General features: G+C 37.9%; 3 protein-coding genes across 5 annotated transcripts in view; all 3 read right to left on the bottom strand.

Moving 5' to 3' along the window:
* Positions 1–595: 595 nt before the first annotated feature.
* Positions 596–8256, bottom strand: rnf126 (ring finger protein 126). The gene is made up of 9 exons (XM_079453826.1): positions 7859–8256; positions 4741–4799; positions 3614–3671; positions 3283–3518; positions 3068–3136; positions 2922–2991; positions 2607–2700; positions 2399–2514; positions 596–1591 (listed from the first exon to the last, which is right to left on the bottom strand). The coding sequence occupies exons 1-9, from the start codon at positions 7931–7933 to the stop codon at positions 1439–1441; spliced, it is 930 nt and encodes a 309-aa protein (XP_079309952.1). The 5' UTR covers positions 7934–8256; the 3' UTR covers positions 596–1438.
* A 549-nt stretch (positions 8257–8805) lies between these two features.
* twsg1a (twisted gastrulation BMP signaling modulator 1a) lies at positions 8806–18771 on the bottom strand. The gene is made up of 5 exons (XM_079451675.1): positions 18597–18771; positions 17401–17547; positions 13788–13887; positions 10701–10943; positions 8806–10199 (listed from the first exon to the last, which is right to left on the bottom strand). The coding sequence occupies exons 2-5, from the start codon at positions 17524–17526 to the stop codon at positions 10018–10020; spliced, it is 651 nt and encodes a 216-aa protein (XP_079307801.1). The 5' UTR covers positions 17527–17547; positions 18597–18771; the 3' UTR covers positions 8806–10017.
* Positions 18772–19738: 967 nt separating this feature from the next.
* ankrd12 (ankyrin repeat domain 12) overlaps positions 19739–21792 on the bottom strand; it is a 32440-nt gene continuing 30386 nt past the window's right edge. For all 3 annotated transcript variants that reach the window (XM_079451856.1, XM_079451855.1, XM_079451857.1), the window contains 3 exons: positions 21445–21588; positions 21249–21344; positions 19739–21147 (listed from right to left, as the gene is read on the bottom strand). In XM_079451856.1, coding sequence (XP_079307982.1) covers positions 20962–21147; positions 21249–21344; positions 21445–21588 — 426 coding nt within the window. In that variant the 3' untranslated portion in view covers positions 19739–20961. The remainder of the gene's footprint in view (positions 21148–21248; positions 21345–21444; positions 21589–21792) is intronic.

The raw sequence follows: 21792 nt of genomic DNA, 5'->3' as shown, positions 1-21792 counted from the left end.
TTCTAAGAAACATGCGCCCTTTGAAACTCTTTTTTATAATTTTATGTACCTGTGTCTAACCTGTGCCCCTATACAGCACTCATTAAACGCACTTGAACATTTTACAGAAACTCTCAAGTCAACGTGTGTTTGTCATCCGTGGAGACAGACTTTATGAAATGTTTCATCATCAGCAGAGATACATTCTTCTTCTCCTCCTTTATTATGATTTACCAAACAAATCATCGAATCTAAATAAGTTAAAAAAAAGTTGCCTTGAATTAAAAGTCACTGAATGTGATAGAGGACTGAGTGTGTGAAGAGCGAGAGAGAAGACAAGATTGTGTGTGTGTGAGAGACAAGTTTTGTTGTGTGGTCAGGCAATGTGCCATCTGGACAAAAGTCCAAATGATGCAGGGTGGAAAAGTGAACATATATTTTTCTCAGTTTTGAGGCTGATGCTAAATGTAGATAATCACGTTGCCCAAGACATACGCACGTTTCTGTTTGTTCTAATAACCATCACAAAACAATACTGTGTGGAAATAATTATTGGGGAGAGAAACACACACTCTTCGAGTTGATATTCTGAGATCATTTGGCTTTTCACAATATGACAACTCAATTGTTTTTTTAATGTTTTTCAATAAATATGACTATTTGGATGCATCTCACAAAACAGGTCACATTTTATCCCAAAATCAACAGAATAGAAGTAAAAATGTTAATCCTCATACATTGACAAGCGGTACCACCAATCCTACCATCATGTATAAATGTTTTTCATTTGAAATAATATTACTTCTCCCTCCTTGCAGAAATGAGGATTGGAGGACGACCTAAATCTAAAATTGCCCTGAAAAGAAAGCAGAAAAATCATTATGGTCCTAAAACAGGCCTCATTTTCTTAAAACGTCCTCGTGCGATTATGGGTGAGGCCTGGACGGGTTTCGTGAGATTCACCTACATGCACGTTCACCAACCGGTCACATTTATTTGCAAAATAAAAATCGAATCATAAAAATGAAAGGTTGTATTTGAGCGTGTCCCTCTCTCGAAAAACGAAAGTCAATCTAAAATGCAGTTTGACTGTCAGATCTGGCGGTCATCTGTTCATTTCTCTCTCCTCTGCGTTTCTTCCGTCAGATGAACAGGTGCTTCTATCCGCCAGCTGTGTGCATTGAAATCATGAGGAACACAATAGCTCTGATGTTCAAAATCTTTTAAAAAAGCAAACAAAAATGCCATTTGAAGGAAGTGTTTTTATCTCATCTGGATTTGGCGGTCCTCTCTGACCCCGTCTCGAGGTCGGATCGGGGCTGCTAAAATGTGTGTTCGCGTGATGTTCAGGTTAAGAGGTTAAGGTTCGTCTCTGGTTCCACAGAGTTCTAGATCAGCTCAGCGAGTCGGGCCAAGATGATGACGATGTGTCTGTGTGTTCGGGATGTGGGCCGAGGCCTTACGAGTTGTTGGAGGCGTTCTCATTGCTTGGAGAGCTGGAGGAGGAGGAGGAGGAGGAAGAGGGAGAGAAGTTCATCCCTGATAGGCCGGGCGGATCCGTGGCTGTGTTCTGCCCGCTCAAACTCTTCCTGCAGACCGGACACGTGTCGTGCTGGTAAACAGAAAGATACAGACGCACGTGTAACTCGACCCTGCTGACGTGCAGAACGTTTTCATGTCCGCATCATTACGTTTATAAACATCACAGTTTGTTAAACATATGGGACGAAGGAGGACATCTTTTCTGAAGTTTGACTTATTAGTGTGAGCAAATGTTGATCATATTTCTACACTAAAAAAATGCATTTTAATGATAAATATTCCAGGGGACTGACGAATAGCTGCACAAAATGAGCTTTGAAATGCACCAAGTGGCACGACATCCGTAAACCAACTTTGGAATTACTCAATCTCTTCCAAACCTGTATACATTACTTTGTTCTGTTAAACACAAATGAAAGATATTTAGAAAAATGTTAGCAACTGAGATTTCAGAGACATGATTGACTACCATGGTAGAAGCAATTCAAACGGTAGTCAAAAGGTGCCCTAGAACTGTTTGTTTTCCTAAATTCTCAACAATATCTCATTTTTGTGTTCAACAGAACAACAATGTACAATAATTGTGAAAAATATTTTTCTAAATATCTTTTCCTCCGTTTAACAGAATAAAGACATTCATACAGGTTTGGAACAACTTGTGGGCTAGTAAATGATGACAGGATGTTCATTTTTGGGTGAACTGTCTCTTTAAATAAACATACTTTCTGAACACAAGCTGTAGACTTTGTGACTAAAAGAATAAGCCAAACATGAATATAATGTTTTTTGCAATATCAGAATTCCACTTGCAAATAAACAATTGATGTTAAACTTCTTAATACATTTCAACGGTTGAATGTGAAGAAGAGGAAGTCACCTGTTCCAGCCAGGGAACTATACAGTCATTATGAAAGAGATGATTGCAGGGAAGCTGTCTGACGTTTTCTCCTGTACTGTAGTCTTCTTTACACACAGGACACTCTAAACCAGCACCTGACACACACACAAACACACAAATCAGATTTATCAACACGTTCCAGCGTGCAGCGATGGATCCGACGGCGGTCTGATGTTTGTGATCTTACCCACGTGCTCCTCTGTGATGTGAACCGTAGGGAGACTCTTAATCTTCTCTTTATCTGCTGGTGGTGGACCCGTGTTTTCAAACTGATTTAATAACTACAGAGACAAAAAAATGACACGACCACAGTAATAAACTCAAAATATTGAATGTATGCGGTGTATATAAAGACTTTCACTGCACACTCACAAACCACTTCGCAAAAGGCTCGCGAGACACTCTCGCAAATTCTTGGTTTCAATAGAAAAGATTTTGATGAGCGCTGCAGTGGACTTCCGGCACCTCTATTTGACAATTGCGTGCTTGTTGTGTGTAATACCTGTGTTATGATGGCATCTAATCCATTGGCACCCCATGCATAGTCCATCGGGTTTGAGTGCAGCATTCCCCTGCGGCACAGATTTTATATCAGAGATCAGACAGCGATCAGACTGAGAATGACAGGACCATCTCGACGAGACTCACCACGGCCCAATCCCCATGTTTGGCATAGCTGTCGGAGCGATGATCCCGTTGACTAACTGCTGAATTATTCTGTGAAAGAAAACATCACAATCATCGCAATTGTGATTATGATCATAAAATAAAAAGGTTTCCCATGGGAACTCTTTTCACTTGCAAAATCGAAATGCAAAACGAAGAGAATGAATCTGTGGTAGATGCTCGTCCTGTGCTCTCACCCCTCTAATGTTGGCACACCCTCTTGCCGTGCGCCCTGTCTCCGGGGAACGTGGCGCCCTCGCGGTTGCCTCGCCCCGTACCGCTGTCTCGACGCCATTTCCCGTTCTCTGCGGTTCTCTGCGTCGCGGTTGTCCTCCGTGGGCAAACCCGCCCTGAAGCCGAAGCCCTCGTCGAAGATCCCCAATGCAAACTGCCCGTAACCGTGTGGGAATGTAAACAAGTGTTGGTCCACATTCTGGAGATGAAAACGCAGATAATGTTTTAATGCACTTGCACAGATGATTTCCCTAATGTAGAATCAAAACAGCTCATACAACAAGAAGAACTCACCTCAAACGGGGGACGGTTCTGATCATTGGAGGCTGACGATGTGGAACTATTCGCCGATCTGAGTAAACCACAGAGTAAGAACATAACTAAGACAAATGCGTGACGAAAGTTGAATAATAACAAAAATATGCATTACTAAAACTGTAGTAGGGTCATTCCTACTATTCGGTGCCATTTCAGAGAAACTTTCCGTGAAAGATTACCAGCATTCCATGATTTCTTTAATATTAAACTATACTGGTCCAGTTGAAGATATTATGGTTTAGTGATTTCACCAAGGTTTCTTTACCACGTGACACAGGCCAAATGTCCCCTCTGTTACCAGACATTCTCGTTTGTTTTTTAAATGCTTAGAATGAATAGCTAATGTAATATTTACATTTTCAATACAATAATCCTAAAGTGTTATCTAAAAAAAAAACACCCATATTATGTTAATGCCACATTTTAATGCATTTAACTTTAAAGCAATTTAGTGCCATTTCTAAGTGACCTCGTTTTGCCAATTCCTTCCTTGCACGTCACCAAAAAAACATGTTAATGTTGATCTTATTGAATTCATATTAAAAACTCCACGGTGAACACAACAACAGTTTGGACAATAACATGAGTGACATTTTATGCTAAACTTTTCAACTTTCTTTTGTTTATAAACAATATTTCTCGAGATTACAAAAATATTGTTATCTCTTTAAATAAGCATAACAGATAGGACATCTATGCTTTAACATCGGTAAACTATTCTTAAGTGTCGAAGAAAAAAACTGATAAAAGAGGGATATTTACTTTGCTTCTTGTAAATTATTTACAAACAATTTTGTGCTACTTCCTAAGAATTATGTGACTAGAATAGCAACCAGGGGGCGTGGTCGGGGGGGTCTACAATCAGAGTAACAGGGGGGACAGGTTTTAACAATTACAAATATAGTAATAACAAAACAAAATATAATAGATATGGCCGATGAAAAATGAAATATATTATTAATTTAGATTTTTTGAAAAACATCATCAGTGTTGGAATAGAAATAGAGTGGAAGTGAGGAAGTGAACATGACCGATGGGTCTGTGGAAGGGATATCAGTTTTGGCAGAAGCACAGAAGAGCGTTTGGGTAAATCAGTACTTTACCTTCCCTCCTCTGGTAACTCCTCGATAAATCCAGACTCACAACGCGGGCAAATGTAATCCTACAACAACAAACACAACTGCTGTTTAATACTACTTGCAGACACAATTAAACAAAACAACAGCCAGTTTCTCAATCAGGTCTTTGAAGCTCCAGAAAGCGGTCTAACAACTTGTTAATAACAAGTATTTTCAGGATACACATTCTTTTCAACAGAACAGAAACCTTGTTAGGGTGATACAAGACCTACGCTGTACTGAAACCGCATAAATAAGAATTGAAAGGAATCGCCAATTCGGTTGCGAAACCAAACCCTACAAAATCTTTCATCACATCACTTATTTTCCTCATCTTTAAAACAACACACTGTTTCAACGTATTGGCAATAACTGCATTCTCTGGAAGTGTATATTTCAAGTTTGACTGGTCACATCTATAATACTGAAACTGCTCCTTTAATAACTTGCTGAATAATCCAACGCATGATAAGGTATACACTAATGCATTAGGTATCCAAAGTCAAGTTGAGCTATATTAAAATGTATTTAAAAAGCGAACATGACATAACCAACATACATGTTTCACATTCTTTCTGATTGTATTTACGTGTCAGAGCACGCACATGCACACAACGGCACTTCTATCTGCATCTGTGATGCAAACCATAGCAGTTGGTTTATTTGAATATATTGTGCATTCTGAACGTCATGGCTTATAAGAATGCATGAGGAAAATATAATTTAATAAAATAATATGTACGTATGTAATATGTTAGTAGGAGTAAATGTGTATATGTTAATTATAGAGTAAAAAAAGCTTTTTTACTAAAGAAAGGTTTTAAAGGGTTGGCCGACAGTGTAGTAAGGGAACGAAGAGGAAAAACAGCACAGCCAAACTTCCATTCATGATTTCTTTCTTTGACCGCCCTGATGTCCTGAACTAAACAAACTATGCAGAACTGTACTCTGCTGATGACCTACACGGTCATGTCGACCTCCAGCCGACCCACAGCGCTGTGAATGATGTTCTTTCTAGACTCTCCGCACAATAACAGCAGGACAACAACGGCACAGAATGATGAAGAACTGTGAATCCATTCAATGCCCTGTGAACACTGTCCAACCACATACACGCTGCACCACGTGAAGAAGATCCTTTCGGAAAGATCCCTAAATTACTATGATGGATCTGCGGTTGAAGACTGATGTGATCGGGATCAACTACACCATCAGTGACAGTGTTTATTCTAAGTGAGGTTGTGACAAGAGTTAGGCCTATACTGGCACATACTGGGTGCTTCTCAATATGCCTTCTCGTTTCCTCGCTCCTCCATCCTATGAGGCGAGGATCCAGAAGAGAGGAGGCTTTCTGAGGAGTCATGAGCGGGGATACACAGGTGTTTCCTCTCCGGAAGCGTTTTATCCACTGACGGGTCTATTATTCTCCTCCCCCTGAACATTGTCACATCCTTAGATCATATTCAAACATGCATAAATGTGATAATAACGCTTTTATTTTTTGTAAATCTATATCTATTTAATATTCATTTACAGTAGTTAATATATAATATAGTATATCCAATTTATGAATAACACATACTTGGCATACCTTATCTATATGTCGGAACCACTTTTAAGCATGTTAAGTTATTTGATCGTAGTGGCGAATCTTGAAAATGATAAAAATAAAGTTAAATACAATGCTCAATGTGTACAGTCATCATTAATCGACGACGCTTTGATGTTTCACTTGATTCAATGCCTCCGTCCTCGCATCTTTTCCTTGCTCCTTCCCTCGCATCCTGAAGGGGTGGAGCTAAGACGCGAGGAAAGGAAACGAGGATGCATAAATAAGAATTGACCCACAGTGTGCTTTATCTCCTCTACAACACCAGGTAAACCATATAAACCAGGCATCAGATCTAACATGAGACAGACCAATCCATCAAATAACGAACAGTTTCAAATGGGTTCTGAATCTCTATCAATTATTATTAGATCAAACTAACCAGCTGTTTAAACACGTAAACTACATGACCCACGGGTCAACTACATAAACTACATCAAACAAACCCATATCTGAACCACTTAAAACCATCAGTCTCTTAACAACATTTACGACAGAAAAATCGTCACGATGAAGTCAAACATCAGTCGTGAAATCTGAATATCATCTCTAAATACTGTTTAAGCCACGAAGGTAACACTTTACTCGGAGGCTTTACGTATAATGCCTTACAAAGGGTTATTAAAGGGTATGATGCATTATAATTGTTCATACTGTGTGTTGTAACGCATTAAATGTTGTTAGAAAGAATTATTACCAAATAAAAAATGCAAAGGGTCACAATGAATCGATAAGTGTTATAATGGAGACAATACAATGCAAAGCTGCTTTTATTAAGCATTATGCTTATATGCTTTAAATCAAGTCTTAAATACCATCTGAACTCATATTCGGAACAAACTCTCTTACAATTGATAATTAATATTTACTATACAACTAACCAGATGTCAGAATAAGCCTCCCTCTGTTATACACAACTCAAATGAATGTACTACACATCAGATACCAACAATGAACTCCAGACAGTCACATAATAAACGTGTATTATCATAATCTCGTCGTATTTAACAAATAATCTAACAATGACATAAGCAACACATGACAGGTGAACACATGTGCACCACATAAATCACCGATCAGATCTCTGAAACAGACCTGACAAGCCCACAACAACAACAACAACTAGGATCATCTTTCAAAAACACATTATTTACAATAACAATCTTGTTAAACAAACCAGACGCTGTCGAAACCACAAGTCTTGTGTTTAGCCATCCAGTTAGGGCAGATTACACAATCACACCAGCTGTTAAAAGCCCTTTAATCTGACCTCAGATCTGCCAATAGTCCGTCCGATTAAACTCGTACACCTTCAATTAAACGTAATTGCATTAAATCCTCGTTTTAAGACCGATTGTTGCTATTGGCAACCAGCAGCCCGTTAGCCGCTGTGGCGGTTAGCACGGGAAAACGCTTGAGAAAAGAGCCCGTCCGGTCCGTTAAACGCTTTAACGCGGACATCTGACGAGCCCCGTTACGCCCGCGGCGTCTTACCGGGAGTCGAGGGCTGATCTCGTCCGAGCACCGGTGACAGAAGAAGCGGCCGGGCCGCAGGGGAGCTTCCGCCATCTTCACTGCGGGACCAACGGAGAGCGAGAACGAGGCGAAGTACGGCGGCCCGCGCGGTACAGGAGCGCGCACGACTGACGGAAGGCGTTTGAGAAAGTGGGACAAACGCACGGAGGGAGATGGACGAACTACAACGCGTTAAACGCGATCCGTGTCGTGTTTTCTAAACACATAAACGTTTTAAAACGAGATCAGTTTACTAGAGAAGAGAGATTTAATGTTGGTTTTTACAGACTACGTGTAGTTTAAAGCACGATAATGAATCAACCCTGCTGAACACAATATAAATAGGCCTACAAAAGGTTTTCATTACAAATACCACCATCAGATGGCCATCAGCTGTTTACTATTAAATCGTTACAATTTTATTTGTGTAGTGTGTTTTGGGGGATTTTTTCAATGATGCTACAATTTGTTTCGCATATCTGTCACATAACATCACAATCGCAATAGAACCCAACACATCAGGTATTAATAGAGACCCATAGAGTATAGTTTCTGAGACAATATCACACCTATTATAACCCATTAGAATTTGTCTATTTTTTAAAGATATGTTTTAAGAAAAATATGGGAATATTTTTAAATAAGTATGATTGACATTGCTTTACTGACACCTAGTGGATATAAGTGGAATTGGCATTTAACTAATTTAGCCATACCATTGTTTAAACTGTCAGCAAGATTTACAAATGATTTTTTTTTTTTGCATTACGTAAAGTTAGTTATTTACAGGCAGATATGGCGTGTTCTAACAATGAAACGTGTCAGAAAACACGTGCACTAGGGTTCATGTATAGACGTACACAATAATGTAAACAGCTATTTAAAAAAGGCATTTTAAAAAAACACCCAGCTGAGGGCACTGCTGTACAACAATTCAGAAATGTGTTTACTAAAAAGCATTTTACAACGTTGAAATCACTCCAAAAGGTTTCTCTAATTGGTAACCCAGGTTGTTCAATACAAGGAAAGTGTGTGTTAGATTTGTTAAATCTTTCAATTTATGGTTTTTGTTATTAAATATATTATTTATGGTGCTCTAACAATATAGTCGCTTTCATTTCAAGCACTTTTCAATGCCTGCAAAAAGTAGGTTTTTGGTACAAGCATGTTTTACATCTGAGGTCATGGCAGATGCATCACACACACACATCTGTTATAAGGGCTTCGAAAAGGTCTGATTGATGGAAATTCTGTCTGGTTGTCATGATGAATTGATGTTAGATTAAATGTAAAGCTGCAGGGATTTAACCATTTCACTCTCTTCACACCTGCCGAACAGCTGTAGAAACACCCGGCATTGTCCCTATACGGTATTTTATTTCAACAAACCATCTGTGAATAAAAACATAGTCACAAGGAATGCGATGAAGTCAGTCGGTTTGTATTTACATCGAAAGAATTGTTATATAGAAGAATGAATAAGTTTGTGTCAGCCACTGCGACCGGATTGACTTACGACAATTGAACAAACACCTATAAAGGACTATAAAGGTGCGCTGCAGGGAGGATAAAACGTAAGTGAATGATGGTGATGGGTCACAACATGTAAACTTTCCTTTATATATACATATTCACTTTAACCAAATTACAAAAGTTAACGTCCATCTGTTTATTTGTTAACTACCCACATGCATTCTGACATTCAATGTTGACTTCTCTTAACAATGTAAAACATCAGAAGAAACGTGGTAAAGCGACACCCACATATCTAACAGAAGAGTTTAATTTTAAAGAAAAATCAAGAAACCGGATTAGAACGCAACAAACCCTAACCTTGAAAATCAATGTATTCTTTTTTTTAAACATCGAGAACAACTTGTTTTCCTTCAAAACAGTCAAACCAGAAAAATGTATGAAATGAAACCTATATACAAGTTAAAAATTATGGAATGTACTCGGGATGAAAAATTAATCCCTACTTAGAAGGCAACATTGATAATTTATAAAAACATTTGATCCAAAGGCCGAGTCAAAGAAGGCACGACGTGTAAACAGGGAAAGAGTTTTCTACAACACAAGTAAGAAGCGTGGAGTGAATTCCTCAGTGCAGTGATGACGAGGGTGGACAGACTCTGATCTCAGATCAGACAGTTCATGCATTTGACCGTTTTGCTCCCGTAGTCCAAACATTCGGGACCGATGCACTCGCAGCAGGCGTTATGAAACCAGCGGTACTTTGATCCACCCATTGACTCACAGTACTGCTTACACTGCCGGATAGATACACAGTCATCAAAGTAGACCACCGTACACATGGCGTCTGATGAATGAGAGAGAGAGAGAGAGAGAGAGAGAGAGAGAGAGAGAGAGAGAGAGAGAGATTATATGTGCATGTGCAGGACAGAAGAGAGCTAACAGAGAAAAGACTACGGCCTTAGTTACTTTACATTACACTCAGAAACTGGCTTTACTTTCATTGTGCTTAAATATCTCTAGTTGTATCCGGTTTCCAGATTCTCAGATTGAGATTCTATGGTAATTTCATTGAAATAGAAAAGATGATAAAATGGTTTAAATTGTGACAATTGTGAGATAATCGACCAACAAACATACCTGGCCTTCTAACAGAACTAAATAATGCTCTATTTTAATACTTTATTTTACTGCGAGTATTTTTTTTTACTAAAGAAAAATGTTAACCAGCAATTCATATCAATGACGCCATTTCAAAATCTGCATTATACCTCCCATTGATTTATTTTAATATAATAATAATTCGGAATAATCTCAATTTCTAAAAGTCAAGTGTAGGAATATCTACCGTCATGGACGCTGCTACTGGGCAAAGACACGTGACTCTGGCTGTCGAGCGTCTCCAGGAAAGACACAAGGTTCTCGTGGTGAGACAGTTCTTCAGCGACGGGAAATGACACCACCATCATGTTAATGGGGGCGTCGCCTTCGGTCAGGGCTCTGAAGAGCGACGGGATTGGTCGAAACAGCTCCTCTACGGTGCTCTTGGAGGTGGCCGGACTGTCGTTGTAATTTCTGGGGTTACACATTCCTATTAAACAGAAAAGAACTGGAAGTTTATATCATTGCACGGTTTACAAAATGTCAAAATCCACCGTACACACATCACGTCACTCATTTAGCATGTGTGTTATGTGCATTTAAAAGCACATCATAAAATTGACGAAATAAATAAAGTCACATGATGCCATGGAAGAACTAATTTTGGTTCTCCAGAGAACCATTTGCTCAAAGGTTCTTGTAAGAACATATTGTTTCTTTTTTATAATCTTAATAACCTTTTTGCAATACAAAGAACTCATTTCTCTTTCTCTCGACAGGTAGTGGTCTTGCTTTTGTTGAAACTAGTAACTTGGTATTAGCACCAATTGTATTATTGCTCCTGTATGACACATGCCTTTATTGTCCCTGAACTCTCCGTAATGGCTGGAATACACTACAAGACTTCATTCATCTGTTCATCTGAAACTAGACATCATACGCTTGCAGACTTTTGGAAAGTTTCAGATAGAAACACACTAACTGATCAAATCTGCAGACTTTTTGCAACAAGTCCAGACTGAAAATCTGGAACCTTTTGAAGCACCTTTTTTAAGAGCGTTCACAGGTTACAGATGTGAAAGCTTCTTTATGGAACCATTGGGCCAAACATACTTCTTCTGTGGCACCTTAAAGTCCTTTAAGTTTTAAAAGTGACCCGTTCTGTCACTCTTAAAAAAGGCTCTTTGAAGAACCTTTGACTGAATCTGTTCTTTGGGGAACCAAAAAAGGATCTTCTATGTCATCGCTGCTTGAACCTTTATTTTTAGAGGGTACCACTTTCAGAACCTTGGTGTATTTGACATTTCTGTGTATTTTTGTGTCTTTAGTAGATTTACATCATTCCTTTAAGCGATCTGTGTTAAAACAAGACTATTCTTAGTAAATAAGCCACTGACACTTTCACAAGTCGATCATTCACCACAGTTGTCTCCTCAAAGCATGACTGTCAACAGCAGCAAGAGTTTGACAGATAAATTGGTGGTAAAGATGGTAATCAGATAATAGATTTTAATAGAAAGCAGAACGCAGTCAAGGTCTTGTGTTTCACATTAGTTCTGGAGTCAAACATCTGCGTCTGATTATATGAGATTCATAGCCGGTTCAGCAACAACAAACCACCACGAGAGGGATATCTTCCCTGCTATTCCGTCTCTGCCAATAAACCAATGTTTGGAAGGAAAAAATCTCTAGACTGTGATGTCTCTTATTTTGTAATTGAGGAACAGACGCTTCGTGTGTCAGATACACAGGCGGCATCTGAAGAATGCTTTGATTTGACAAACCTTACAATCCCTTCTGTATAAAGCACCTGGTGTTTATTGTGCGTATGTGCGGTACGTTTCAATCTTCTGTTCTCACAGAGAAGGTTAATCCTTCACTGACCTTGAGACAGTGTTAACACACAAAGATCTGGAGCATCTCACTTCACACTTTATTCTGCTGTCAGATGAGTGGAAACCAGCACTACACGAACCATCTCTCATCACGACTGAATCAGACCAACCAGTTAACACAACGGGAGTCTATTGTGCTTATAGCATCTTTATTCATTTCTTTATCAGTCTAATGTATTGATTTTCTTAATCGATTTGTAACTTTGGGAGCAATTTTGGGGTCGGTTTACACATTACGTTTTTGTACAGTTCATTGTGTTTTGTTTTCTGAGTGAATAACTTAACACATGATTCCTGATTGTATATCCATCACCTAAGGCCACATTCACATTAAGCGTCTAAAACCGCCTGTAAAACGCAAGCAGCGCTTTCTCTCTTCATAAGACATCTCGATGAATATTTCCATCTCAAAAAGTGTGCGCGCACCGTGATCTCATTTAAAATAACGAATATGCGAAATGTGAATCGGGCCTTACATTTTTTTTTAAAATAAGAAACGCTGTAATTTCAAATGGAAAATATGGTAAGAAACACTTCATTGATACCCTGTTTATTGGTAAAGTGTAAAAACCATCACATACTGTGTAAAACTAATAGATTTAACAAGACACTACTTTCCGTTAAATAGTGTCAAATGTACGATTTTTTTAGCAAAATGTATATGAATGACTATAAATTCTTTATGTATAAAAGATTATACACTGCCCGTCCAAAAACACTCTAATATTTCGTTGGACTGCCTTCAGCTTTGACAACGGCACACATTCGCTGTGGCATGGTTTCATTAATGGAATAACCTGGTCATTCAGTATACTCAGGTAGTCAGCTGACCTCATTCTTTGGGCACATAACGTTGCTGAACCTAGACCTCCAATCCCATGGGAGGCTCTTACCTATTTGCTTAGTTAAATCCAGGTTTAGGACGGGCAGTGTACATTTATTTGCACAGTAAAATAAAGCTAAAATTATGTTTTTGCGAGTTAAAAATGCAGAATACAGACGAATTCAGAAAAACAGTTAACAGATGTTGCCAGAATTCTTCACATTTGATGACATTTCATTTAAAGAATCATGTTTCTTCTTATATCTGTTACCAGTTACGTTCATTCGGGTGTTTTATGTTATATTTTGTGTTGCCTGATCATTATTTTCTTGGTGATGGTGTTTTGTATTTGTGCTCCATCTCACCACTTGTAATGAACTTGAATCCGTCAAATATCCCTTAATAACACATAATGGTTAAGAATTGTACAATTTACAAAACTTTGCTGTAATGCATTACATTTTGCCACTGTATGTTTCACAGTTTGAAGCTGCAGAGTTATGTTTCTGGCAACCGAAGCTGCTTTTTTATTGTAAAAAACTATTCTATTTCAGTGTATGCATTGAAAAAATGTTATCATTTTGAACAATTATCTTATTGATTATTATGAACTCACCTACACAGTCGCAGCATTCCTCCCATAGAGAATTTAAACACAACATACACTCTTTACAACATGAACAGTTCCCCTCCGTTGGCTGGCACTGGCAAAGACCCTACACACACACACACACACACACACACACAGACAAAATGTACATATTGAAAAGGTAAACATACAGGGAAAAAATGACCTAACATGGAGCAAGTCTAGCTTATATAAACACACTATATATATGCACTAGAAGACATATGCTATAGAGAGCACGCCTCAATGAACTTTGAAAGCTCTTTCAGCAGTAACAGTATAAGAAACAACAACCCGAGGAGATAAAGACGAATTGCGAATGAGAAATAAAAGCTCTAAACTGTGTACACAATGGAAAGTAAGCTGAATACGCAGGCGGAGAAAGTGAAAGTGATGAAAATCTGAGACACTTTTAGATGGATAATTACAGAGAAAACATCAGACCGACTGAATAAAGGCAGAGAGAGAGACTCATGCTGAATTTGGCTTAACATGTTCCGTGTTTGCCAACGTTTGTGAGGTAGAGGTCAACTTCCAGATGTGTGTGTGTGTGTGTGTGTGGGTGTGTGTCATTAAAACCAAAGATTCAGGGGAACAAAGAAAACGAGAGCAACTGCAACAAAGTGACTATAGAAAAAGCCAATACCAGGAAAACATGTGGGTCAGATTCTTCCAAAAGAAACAAGCCCAGACAATTCCCCATCACGGCAAGTTCAAGGTTTTGTGTATGTGATTTTAATGCATTCCTTCAAAGCATCATTGAGCCAAACAACATAAACGTTTACACTGGAATTTAACACAAGACACTGGAACACAAAACAATTCACCAGATATTTACCAGATCTCACCAATCTAAAATACACTTGATCTATAAAACCGAGTTGTTCGTGTTTAAAAAAAACAATATATATAAATAAAACACGTTACTTTGAAAGTTAAAGAAAAGAGAATGTACACATACATGTTGAACTTTTTGTCTTTGTTGTTTATAATGTCATGTTAAAAGTACATCTTAAACTTAAATATAACTTTACCGACCTTTTTGGTTAGTTGTTATTGTCATTCCTTCTCACTACTTGTTTTATGTGTAATGCTTTGGCAGTATTGTTAATAAACAGAATCAAAATGTATTAAAATATATAAACTGAAAGAAATAGAGACAAAGAGACGGACGAAGAGATTTAAAACCTCTATAAAAAACAGATTCTCCAAAACAGAATTAAATAAGTGAATAAATAAACCAGATCTTTTCCATAACATGATCCACAACAGAGCAAAAAACATCTTGTGTTTCTAATTTCCTTTACAATATTTGTAGTACCATAAAAACAGTGTTGGCATTAGAATCTAGGGACCTCATCTTTTTTCTTCTGCGTAAGTTAAATAAACACCTAATATTTTTTTCTCACAAATAAAGAGAAAGACAGAAAAACAGAGAGAGTGAAAAAGGGACAGAGAGGACATTATAAACACCGGGCACTCAGAAATGGGCGGTTCCCTTGTGTGCCCACTATTCTGCTTTAGTCCTAAATATTTGACACACCTGTCACCTGCCACACACACGCAGACACGCACACACGCAGACACGCACACACACAAGCACGCACACACACACACACACACACACACACACCAGTATAAGTAAAGTAGATAATGGCCACAGTTTAGACCCAAATAGGAGCTAGCACACAAAATACAGATTTTCTTTTATTTCTTTTTAATACATGCATTTTCAATGTATGGAAAACAGCAGCCCATTTAGGTAAAATATCCCCTGAAATATTCATTTAAAAGGACATGAGTATTTCCTTTTCTTAAACCTTGCATGAAACACTTCTAAATAAGTGATCGATTCGGTAGCACTTACTAAAAACCTTTATGTATAAGGCATTTTAAAGGGTTAATAAAGGATATGATGCATTATAGTTGTTAATAATGTGTGTTGTAATACATTAGATGTTGTTTTAAAGAATTATAACCAAATTAAAAATGCAGTGTAACAACGAATTGATAAGTGTCATAATGTATCAGCTGCAGGTACAATGTTAATGAGATGACATTACAATGCATCATAAGGTGCATTAAATACATTAAAACTACTTTTATAAAATATTATACATATATGCTTTAAGTAACTTGTTAATCAGAACAAAGTCTCTTACTATTGATAATAAACATTTATATATTCATGAGATATATTATAGTTTTGATTTTACTTTTATTCATACTTTAAATTCGCTTCTTTTTTAGTTTTTGTGTTAATATTAGTTAGTTTTGCCAATTTTGCTATATATTTTTGTCCTTTTATAATTTATTGGTTATATTTCTATATAAAATTAATTAATTTTGGTTTATAATTATAATTTTAGCGCCTTAAACTTATTTCACTTTTAAATATTTCCTTTAGTTAAGTTTTTCCAATAATTGTGTTTAGGTCAACATTTGATTTGATTTCAATGAACGTTTTCAAACTTTTAACTTTAGTAAACTAAAATAACAATGCATTACAAGGCATTAAAACTAATTCTATAAAGCATATGTGCTAAAGTGTTAGCATTGTTTCTACTGTTGACAGGGATATTTCGAAAAGAGCAGTGAGGTACAGACTGCACGTGAAACTATTTGTGTTTGTTTGCTGCTCTGAGCTATGTGGATGTGGATGTGTACAGCCTTGTTCCACAAAGCGATCATCTGTGACTAAAACCATTGCACCGCCACACCCGCGCGCACATGAGCATTCAGCCCAAAATATTGCCAGAACCAACTTATAACACCCTACCTGGAGCCTAGCAATACCCAAGCAACCAGACGAGATGGAAATGACCTGTGACTCAACTTGGACTCTAAATCAGAAAAGCTCAGTATGATGTTTAAATGCATGAGGCTCTTCACACTCTCTCTTCCTCTCTGCGGGATATGCAGACTATAGAGTCAACACAGAGAAAGCGTGCGCCCTTTGAGGGTGGAAGTGAGAGATAAACAGAGATGTAAATCAGAGCAAATATCAGATGCTAAAAGGAAAATAACAAAAAGTCTGGATCTAAATTTGAAATGAGCAACAATGAGACACACACACACCAAAAATGCCACAATGAAGCTTCTCTGAAATACACAAACACGCACAGCGTCTGTGTGAAGCAGTCATTAAGCTCCAGGGAAAAAGTGATCCAATATAAAATTAGGTACACCCGGTTTCCCTCAAACACTGGGCATGTTGACGCTTTCTGCAGTGGAGAGCAAGCAAAGACCCCCAAAACACCAAATCTTCATCATCAAATGTTTTCATACAGTTAAGAAACTTGTGTGTTAATAGAAATAAAAACTGGGAAATAAATCCGGGACATGTTCTCAGATTCTGGGAACGTTTTCAAATGTTTGCTCATCCGCAGGGACTTATTATTTCTCACAATCAAACTCAACTAACCTAAAGAGAACAACTTATAATTATAGTAATTATAAAAAGGAAGAATACTGTGTTTAATGGCGTGAGACGTTGTGGCTTTCTGGTTTTCTCTCGGTCGAAGTGTGTCAGGCACAGACAAAAAAAAGCCTATTCGTGATTCTAAACCCTGCACGGATTGTGTGTTTTGTTTGTGTTTACCTGTAAGAGACATTTGCTCACATCACTGGCACACAGGGCTTTATTACAGGCGGTGATGACGGTCAGTCCGGACAGAAAGATTAACAGCGAGATCAGTACAGGACAGAGGAATGGACCCGGACGCATCCTGACCAAAACTCCACACACCTGTCATGTCAACAGAGACACAAAAAATCATCAGTTATTACTGTAATGATGATAACAACATCATCGCCTTTGTAGTTATACTTTCATCCTTATCACCATATAAAGCCTAAGAGTTGTGACTATTCACTACTAGTTTAGGGTCACTTACTAATATTATTTTGTCTGAAATCTTAGTTAATAAAGAGTAAATGGAAAATAATGGAAATTATGTAGTGAATAATGAAAATACAAAACAAAACAAAACTATATTTAAGTTCGTCTACAACTGTTCCTTTTTTCTTTTATCGAGCTTTGGAGTTTTCATCTGTTTTGGCCTTTTTCATTGTCAACGAAGTCATCAACTGCAAAACACTTTTATGATGTAAACGTCTAAATAAAATGTATTGAATTCAATAAGTTAACTTATTTGATATCAAATTAAACATTAATTAAAATCTCACTCATTTCAGAGTTCTGGTTAAAAGATTGACGAGGTCAAGAAACATGTCTCACAAATAACCATCTTTAAATTAAAGCATCTATAATTCTATGAATATGAATATACATTACACAATTCTATACATTACAATAAACAGACATAATCTGACACACTGTATTTTATAATTACGTTCATGACTTAACTGATAAATGATGTTGCCTATGATCCAGAAATCCACCAACACATTGCCAAACTTTGTGGGGTATTATTATTTATTGCACAATTCCGATATGTTCTGTACCCTTCAAGCGCAAATGTCAAGAAAGTAAAGCGTGTGCGTAGAAAATAACTCACTGACGTCACATTACATTTCGCGTAAATTAATGACAGATTTCAAATGCAGAACAACAGAAACTTTTGTTGAACATTATTGAAAACTTCTGTCTGCAAAACAGCATGAACGTGATCTGCGGATCAATGACAGACGCGCGAAACCCGTCGCAAAAGCCCAAAACGGCGTTTTTATTACTGCAAACGTGACGCAAAAATAATATAATGCATTAAACGTCATAGCTCGCACGTGCGTCACAAGCGCAGATGTACATTACGTAAACAATGCACGCGTACTTACGGTATGGCTTTCGCGACTTTGCTCTTTAGACTTTCTCTCGTCTTGACACCTTTAACTCTGAACCAGAAGCCAGGAGCGGGCTTGAATCATAGAAACAGAAATAAACGATGGAATGGAAGTCGGTTCGGAATCACTTCCTGGTGTGGGCGTGGCCAACAGACGTCGTGAATCCGGGACGTGTTTCCAATCCCCCTACATAATATGATTCACAAAGGTTTTAATGGTAACAGCTCACATCTTTACACCCTTAGTTTCTTTAGGGTTACTAAACGTTGGTTTCCGGTGCTTAAAATGCACAGATTTAAATACTTAAACGTTTAAGCAGAACAGAAAGTCAACGCATTTCAATCGAAGGTCATTCTCGTGGGCCGAACGGCGCCCCCTGGAGGAACAAACGTAAACAAGCATTACCTGTCTAGACTTGAGCTCTAAAGAGCGAAAGACACACGCGTCCCTCTTAAAGACACACTGGCTATCACCCAGTAAAGAGAAATCTGTAGAATCAGGTTGGAGGCAAGAATCTTAATGTCCATGTCAAGGTGGGATATTCTCTTAACCTGTTCCATTGATCTTCAAAAGCTTTGATTCACTAACACACCTGCTGAGAAAAACAATAGAAACCATGATGATTGCATCACATAGATTGAATGGTTATAATGGGTATTGCGATGGTTTTAAGGGGCTATAATGGTGTATGTGGAGTTGTATTGGTGGGTTGTTACTAATAAATCCTCCTGGAATGAGGACGAAGATAAAGGAATGTGGTACTGGTAATGGTAAACAGCTGATGGTTCAGAATGGTATTTGTGATAGAACCTTTAGAATTTCTGTTTTGTTGGCAACTTATACATTGTTAAAGAAGTATATTTTAACATTTATATTTGTAGTTTACATTTCTAATGTCTGTAATTAATCAAACTAGACAAGATCATGAAGTGTTTGGTGGTTTGATATTGAATCTCTTCACTGCGCCATCTGTTGGACACCATTGGAACTACAAGGACACTCCCTTTTGGGACGAAACTTTTTAGTAATGGGGTTATTTCTTAATAACACAAACACGATCATTTACATGAGTTAACCAGACCTGAAAGTGACAGCACACAGACGTACAGTTCTAATAAAAAGCAGGATAGCCAAATAGTTTGATTTCACAACCAATAAAATTTATTCAATTATATATTACAAATATGTACATCTTCATGTAACAAGTAAATATTAAAATAGACATATTTTTAGAACCATCGTTCAAAAGGCATTACGTTGTAAAAAATAGTTTTTGCTGTGATCTCACATTAAAACTGTAAAAGTAAGGGTGTTTTTTTCTATCGAGATACCACATCAAACTTTTCCTCATTTTTTTTCTTTTAAGTGTGCGCAAGACACAAGAGACGACACACAAGAGATGGATGTTACTAACAGACACAAAAATGGCAGAAAGGAACCAGGACCACTTCAGTAAACCTCACCACGGTACAACTGTTCAGAGAGAGACGAACCTGTGAAAGCATGCACGTTACAGAAACCACGAGTCAAACACCAGCTCTGATGAATGTCAAAGGGCAAAAAGAAGAAAGTAGAGGAAGAAAAAGGAATAAAATAAATCCGAACAAAAAAGGTCATTTAAAAACACATGCTTAAGAGTTAAGCAAACATCAACAAACACAACAACAAAGAACCTCGATGTAAAAACAACTTTGGTCCATTAAACATTAGACGAAACAAAGTTTACAATCAAAATATTTATTACTTTAACTTTTTCTTCCCTCTCATTCTTCTTTCGTTTTTTTACAAGTTAAAAACAATAATTACATGGCTATTTACAAATGCACAATCAGTATGTATAAAATAAGTTAAAAAATGAGGAGCACAATCTATACATTATCTATAAACACTCACTGTAGAAACATGTCAGGTTGAGATCTCCTTTAAGGGAATAAGGAAATCTTTCAACGATCGCTTTCCACTGGTCTTTACCTTCTGAAGGCTGGTTTTTCACTACTCCTCTGTGTCGACCCTTGGATTACCATCTCTATATAGTGGACTGCAGGGTTAAGTGCGTTTTTTATGACGCTCACGTTTATAAGCGCCCATCTGGTGAAGTGCATTTGGACCGCATGGTTTCGAACCAGAACAAGAGCTGAGTACACAGACTGAAGTGCATCGCTGTGGTAGACTATAAGCAACGTTTTTGTTATTTGTTATTTTAGCTCTGGAAACGTGGTACAGTGCGCACCGTCGCACACAACACGCACATTATACATAGACACAAATCAACTCCCACGAAATCAAGTGCTTTGTGTTATTTGCCCCCTCGTGTCTAGACATCATGACTGACGTGGTTCGACAGCTACGAATTGCTCCGTCATATCGGTGTCAGGTCGAAGTCGTCGTTGACTTCTACGAGTGGGATGTAGAATTCGGGAATCTCGAAAATGCTGGTGGACTTGTAAGTGGCGGGATCCAGCTCCTGTAGCTTCAGCTGCCACTCAAGACGCTGAACGGCGTTTAACGCTGCCGCTTCGTGCTGCTGACGCATTAAGAGACAAGTCTGGGAGAAAAACACATTTCTGTTACTCACACAGTTGCGAGAACCCAACGGTGGAGCTGTATTAAATTGCTTTTTTCAATTTCATTTTGCAATTCTTTTACCTTTAACTTATCAAACTTGTCATCCACATCCTGAAGCCAAGACATGAACTGTCTTGCGTTGAACCGATCTCTAACAGAGGTCTTCCCATCATCACCCTAAAAATAAAACAACATGGTAAAGAGAATATAAACATTTGGTCCTATTCATGCTTAAATCCCATTTGAAAGGTCAGGTTAAGTACAAAAGATCACCTACCTGGACCTCTTGGGGCATGTTGTACACTTCAGCATCCAATAGGACTGTGCAGGCACTGAATGGAAGCGTCTGATTGGCTAGTGTTCTTGCAGCACGGTAATGAACTCTCAGAACCTCCTGCTCGTTGGATACAATCAGCTTTTCCTGAAAAAGCATTGAATAATTGTATTACAGGTGACCTAAAGCATCTGAAGAGCTCGCAGGTCTATCACAAACTCCTTGAGGTTGCTTTCTTGTGGCTCAGTGGTTAGCAACGCCAAGGTCATGGGTTTGATCCAAGGGATTACACATACTTAGTAACAAATGTATAGTACATTTTTTTCTCCTCCAATGGAGTTTTGGGATCCT

This window comes from Barbatula barbatula, assembly GCF_947034865.1.
Source record: "Barbatula barbatula genome assembly, chromosome: 3".
Classification (NCBI taxonomy): domain Eukaryota; kingdom Metazoa; phylum Chordata; class Actinopteri; order Cypriniformes; family Nemacheilidae; genus Barbatula; species Barbatula barbatula.
Note: the sequence above shows the minus strand (reverse complement) of the source record. Positions and strands in the feature narration are given on the sequence as shown.

Coding starts and splice junctions, on each gene's coding strand:
- rnf126 (XM_079453826.1), bottom strand. CDS start 7,933: ATGGCGGAAGCTCCCCTGCGGCCCGGCCGCTTCTTCTGTCACCGGTGC. Junction 2,515..2,606: donor CATCACAGAGGAGCACGTGG/GTAAGATCACAA, acceptor TGTGTGTGTCAG/GTGCTGGTTTAGAGTGTCCT. Junction 1,592..2,398: donor TAGTTCCCTGGCTGGAACAG/GTGACTTCCTCT, acceptor TCTGTTTACCAG/CACGACACGTGTCCGGTCTG.
- twsg1a (XM_079451675.1), bottom strand. CDS start 17,526: ATGCGTCCGGGTCCATTCCTCTGTCCTGTACTGATCTCGCTGTTAATC. Junction 13,888..17,400: donor TGAGCAAATGTCTCTTACAG/GTAAACACAAAC, acceptor GTGTGTGTGTAG/GGTCTTTGCCAGTGCCAGCC. Junction 10,944..13,787: donor GGAATGCTGCGACTGTGTAG/GTGAGTTCATAA, acceptor TCTGTTTAATAG/GAATGTGTAACCCCAGAAAT.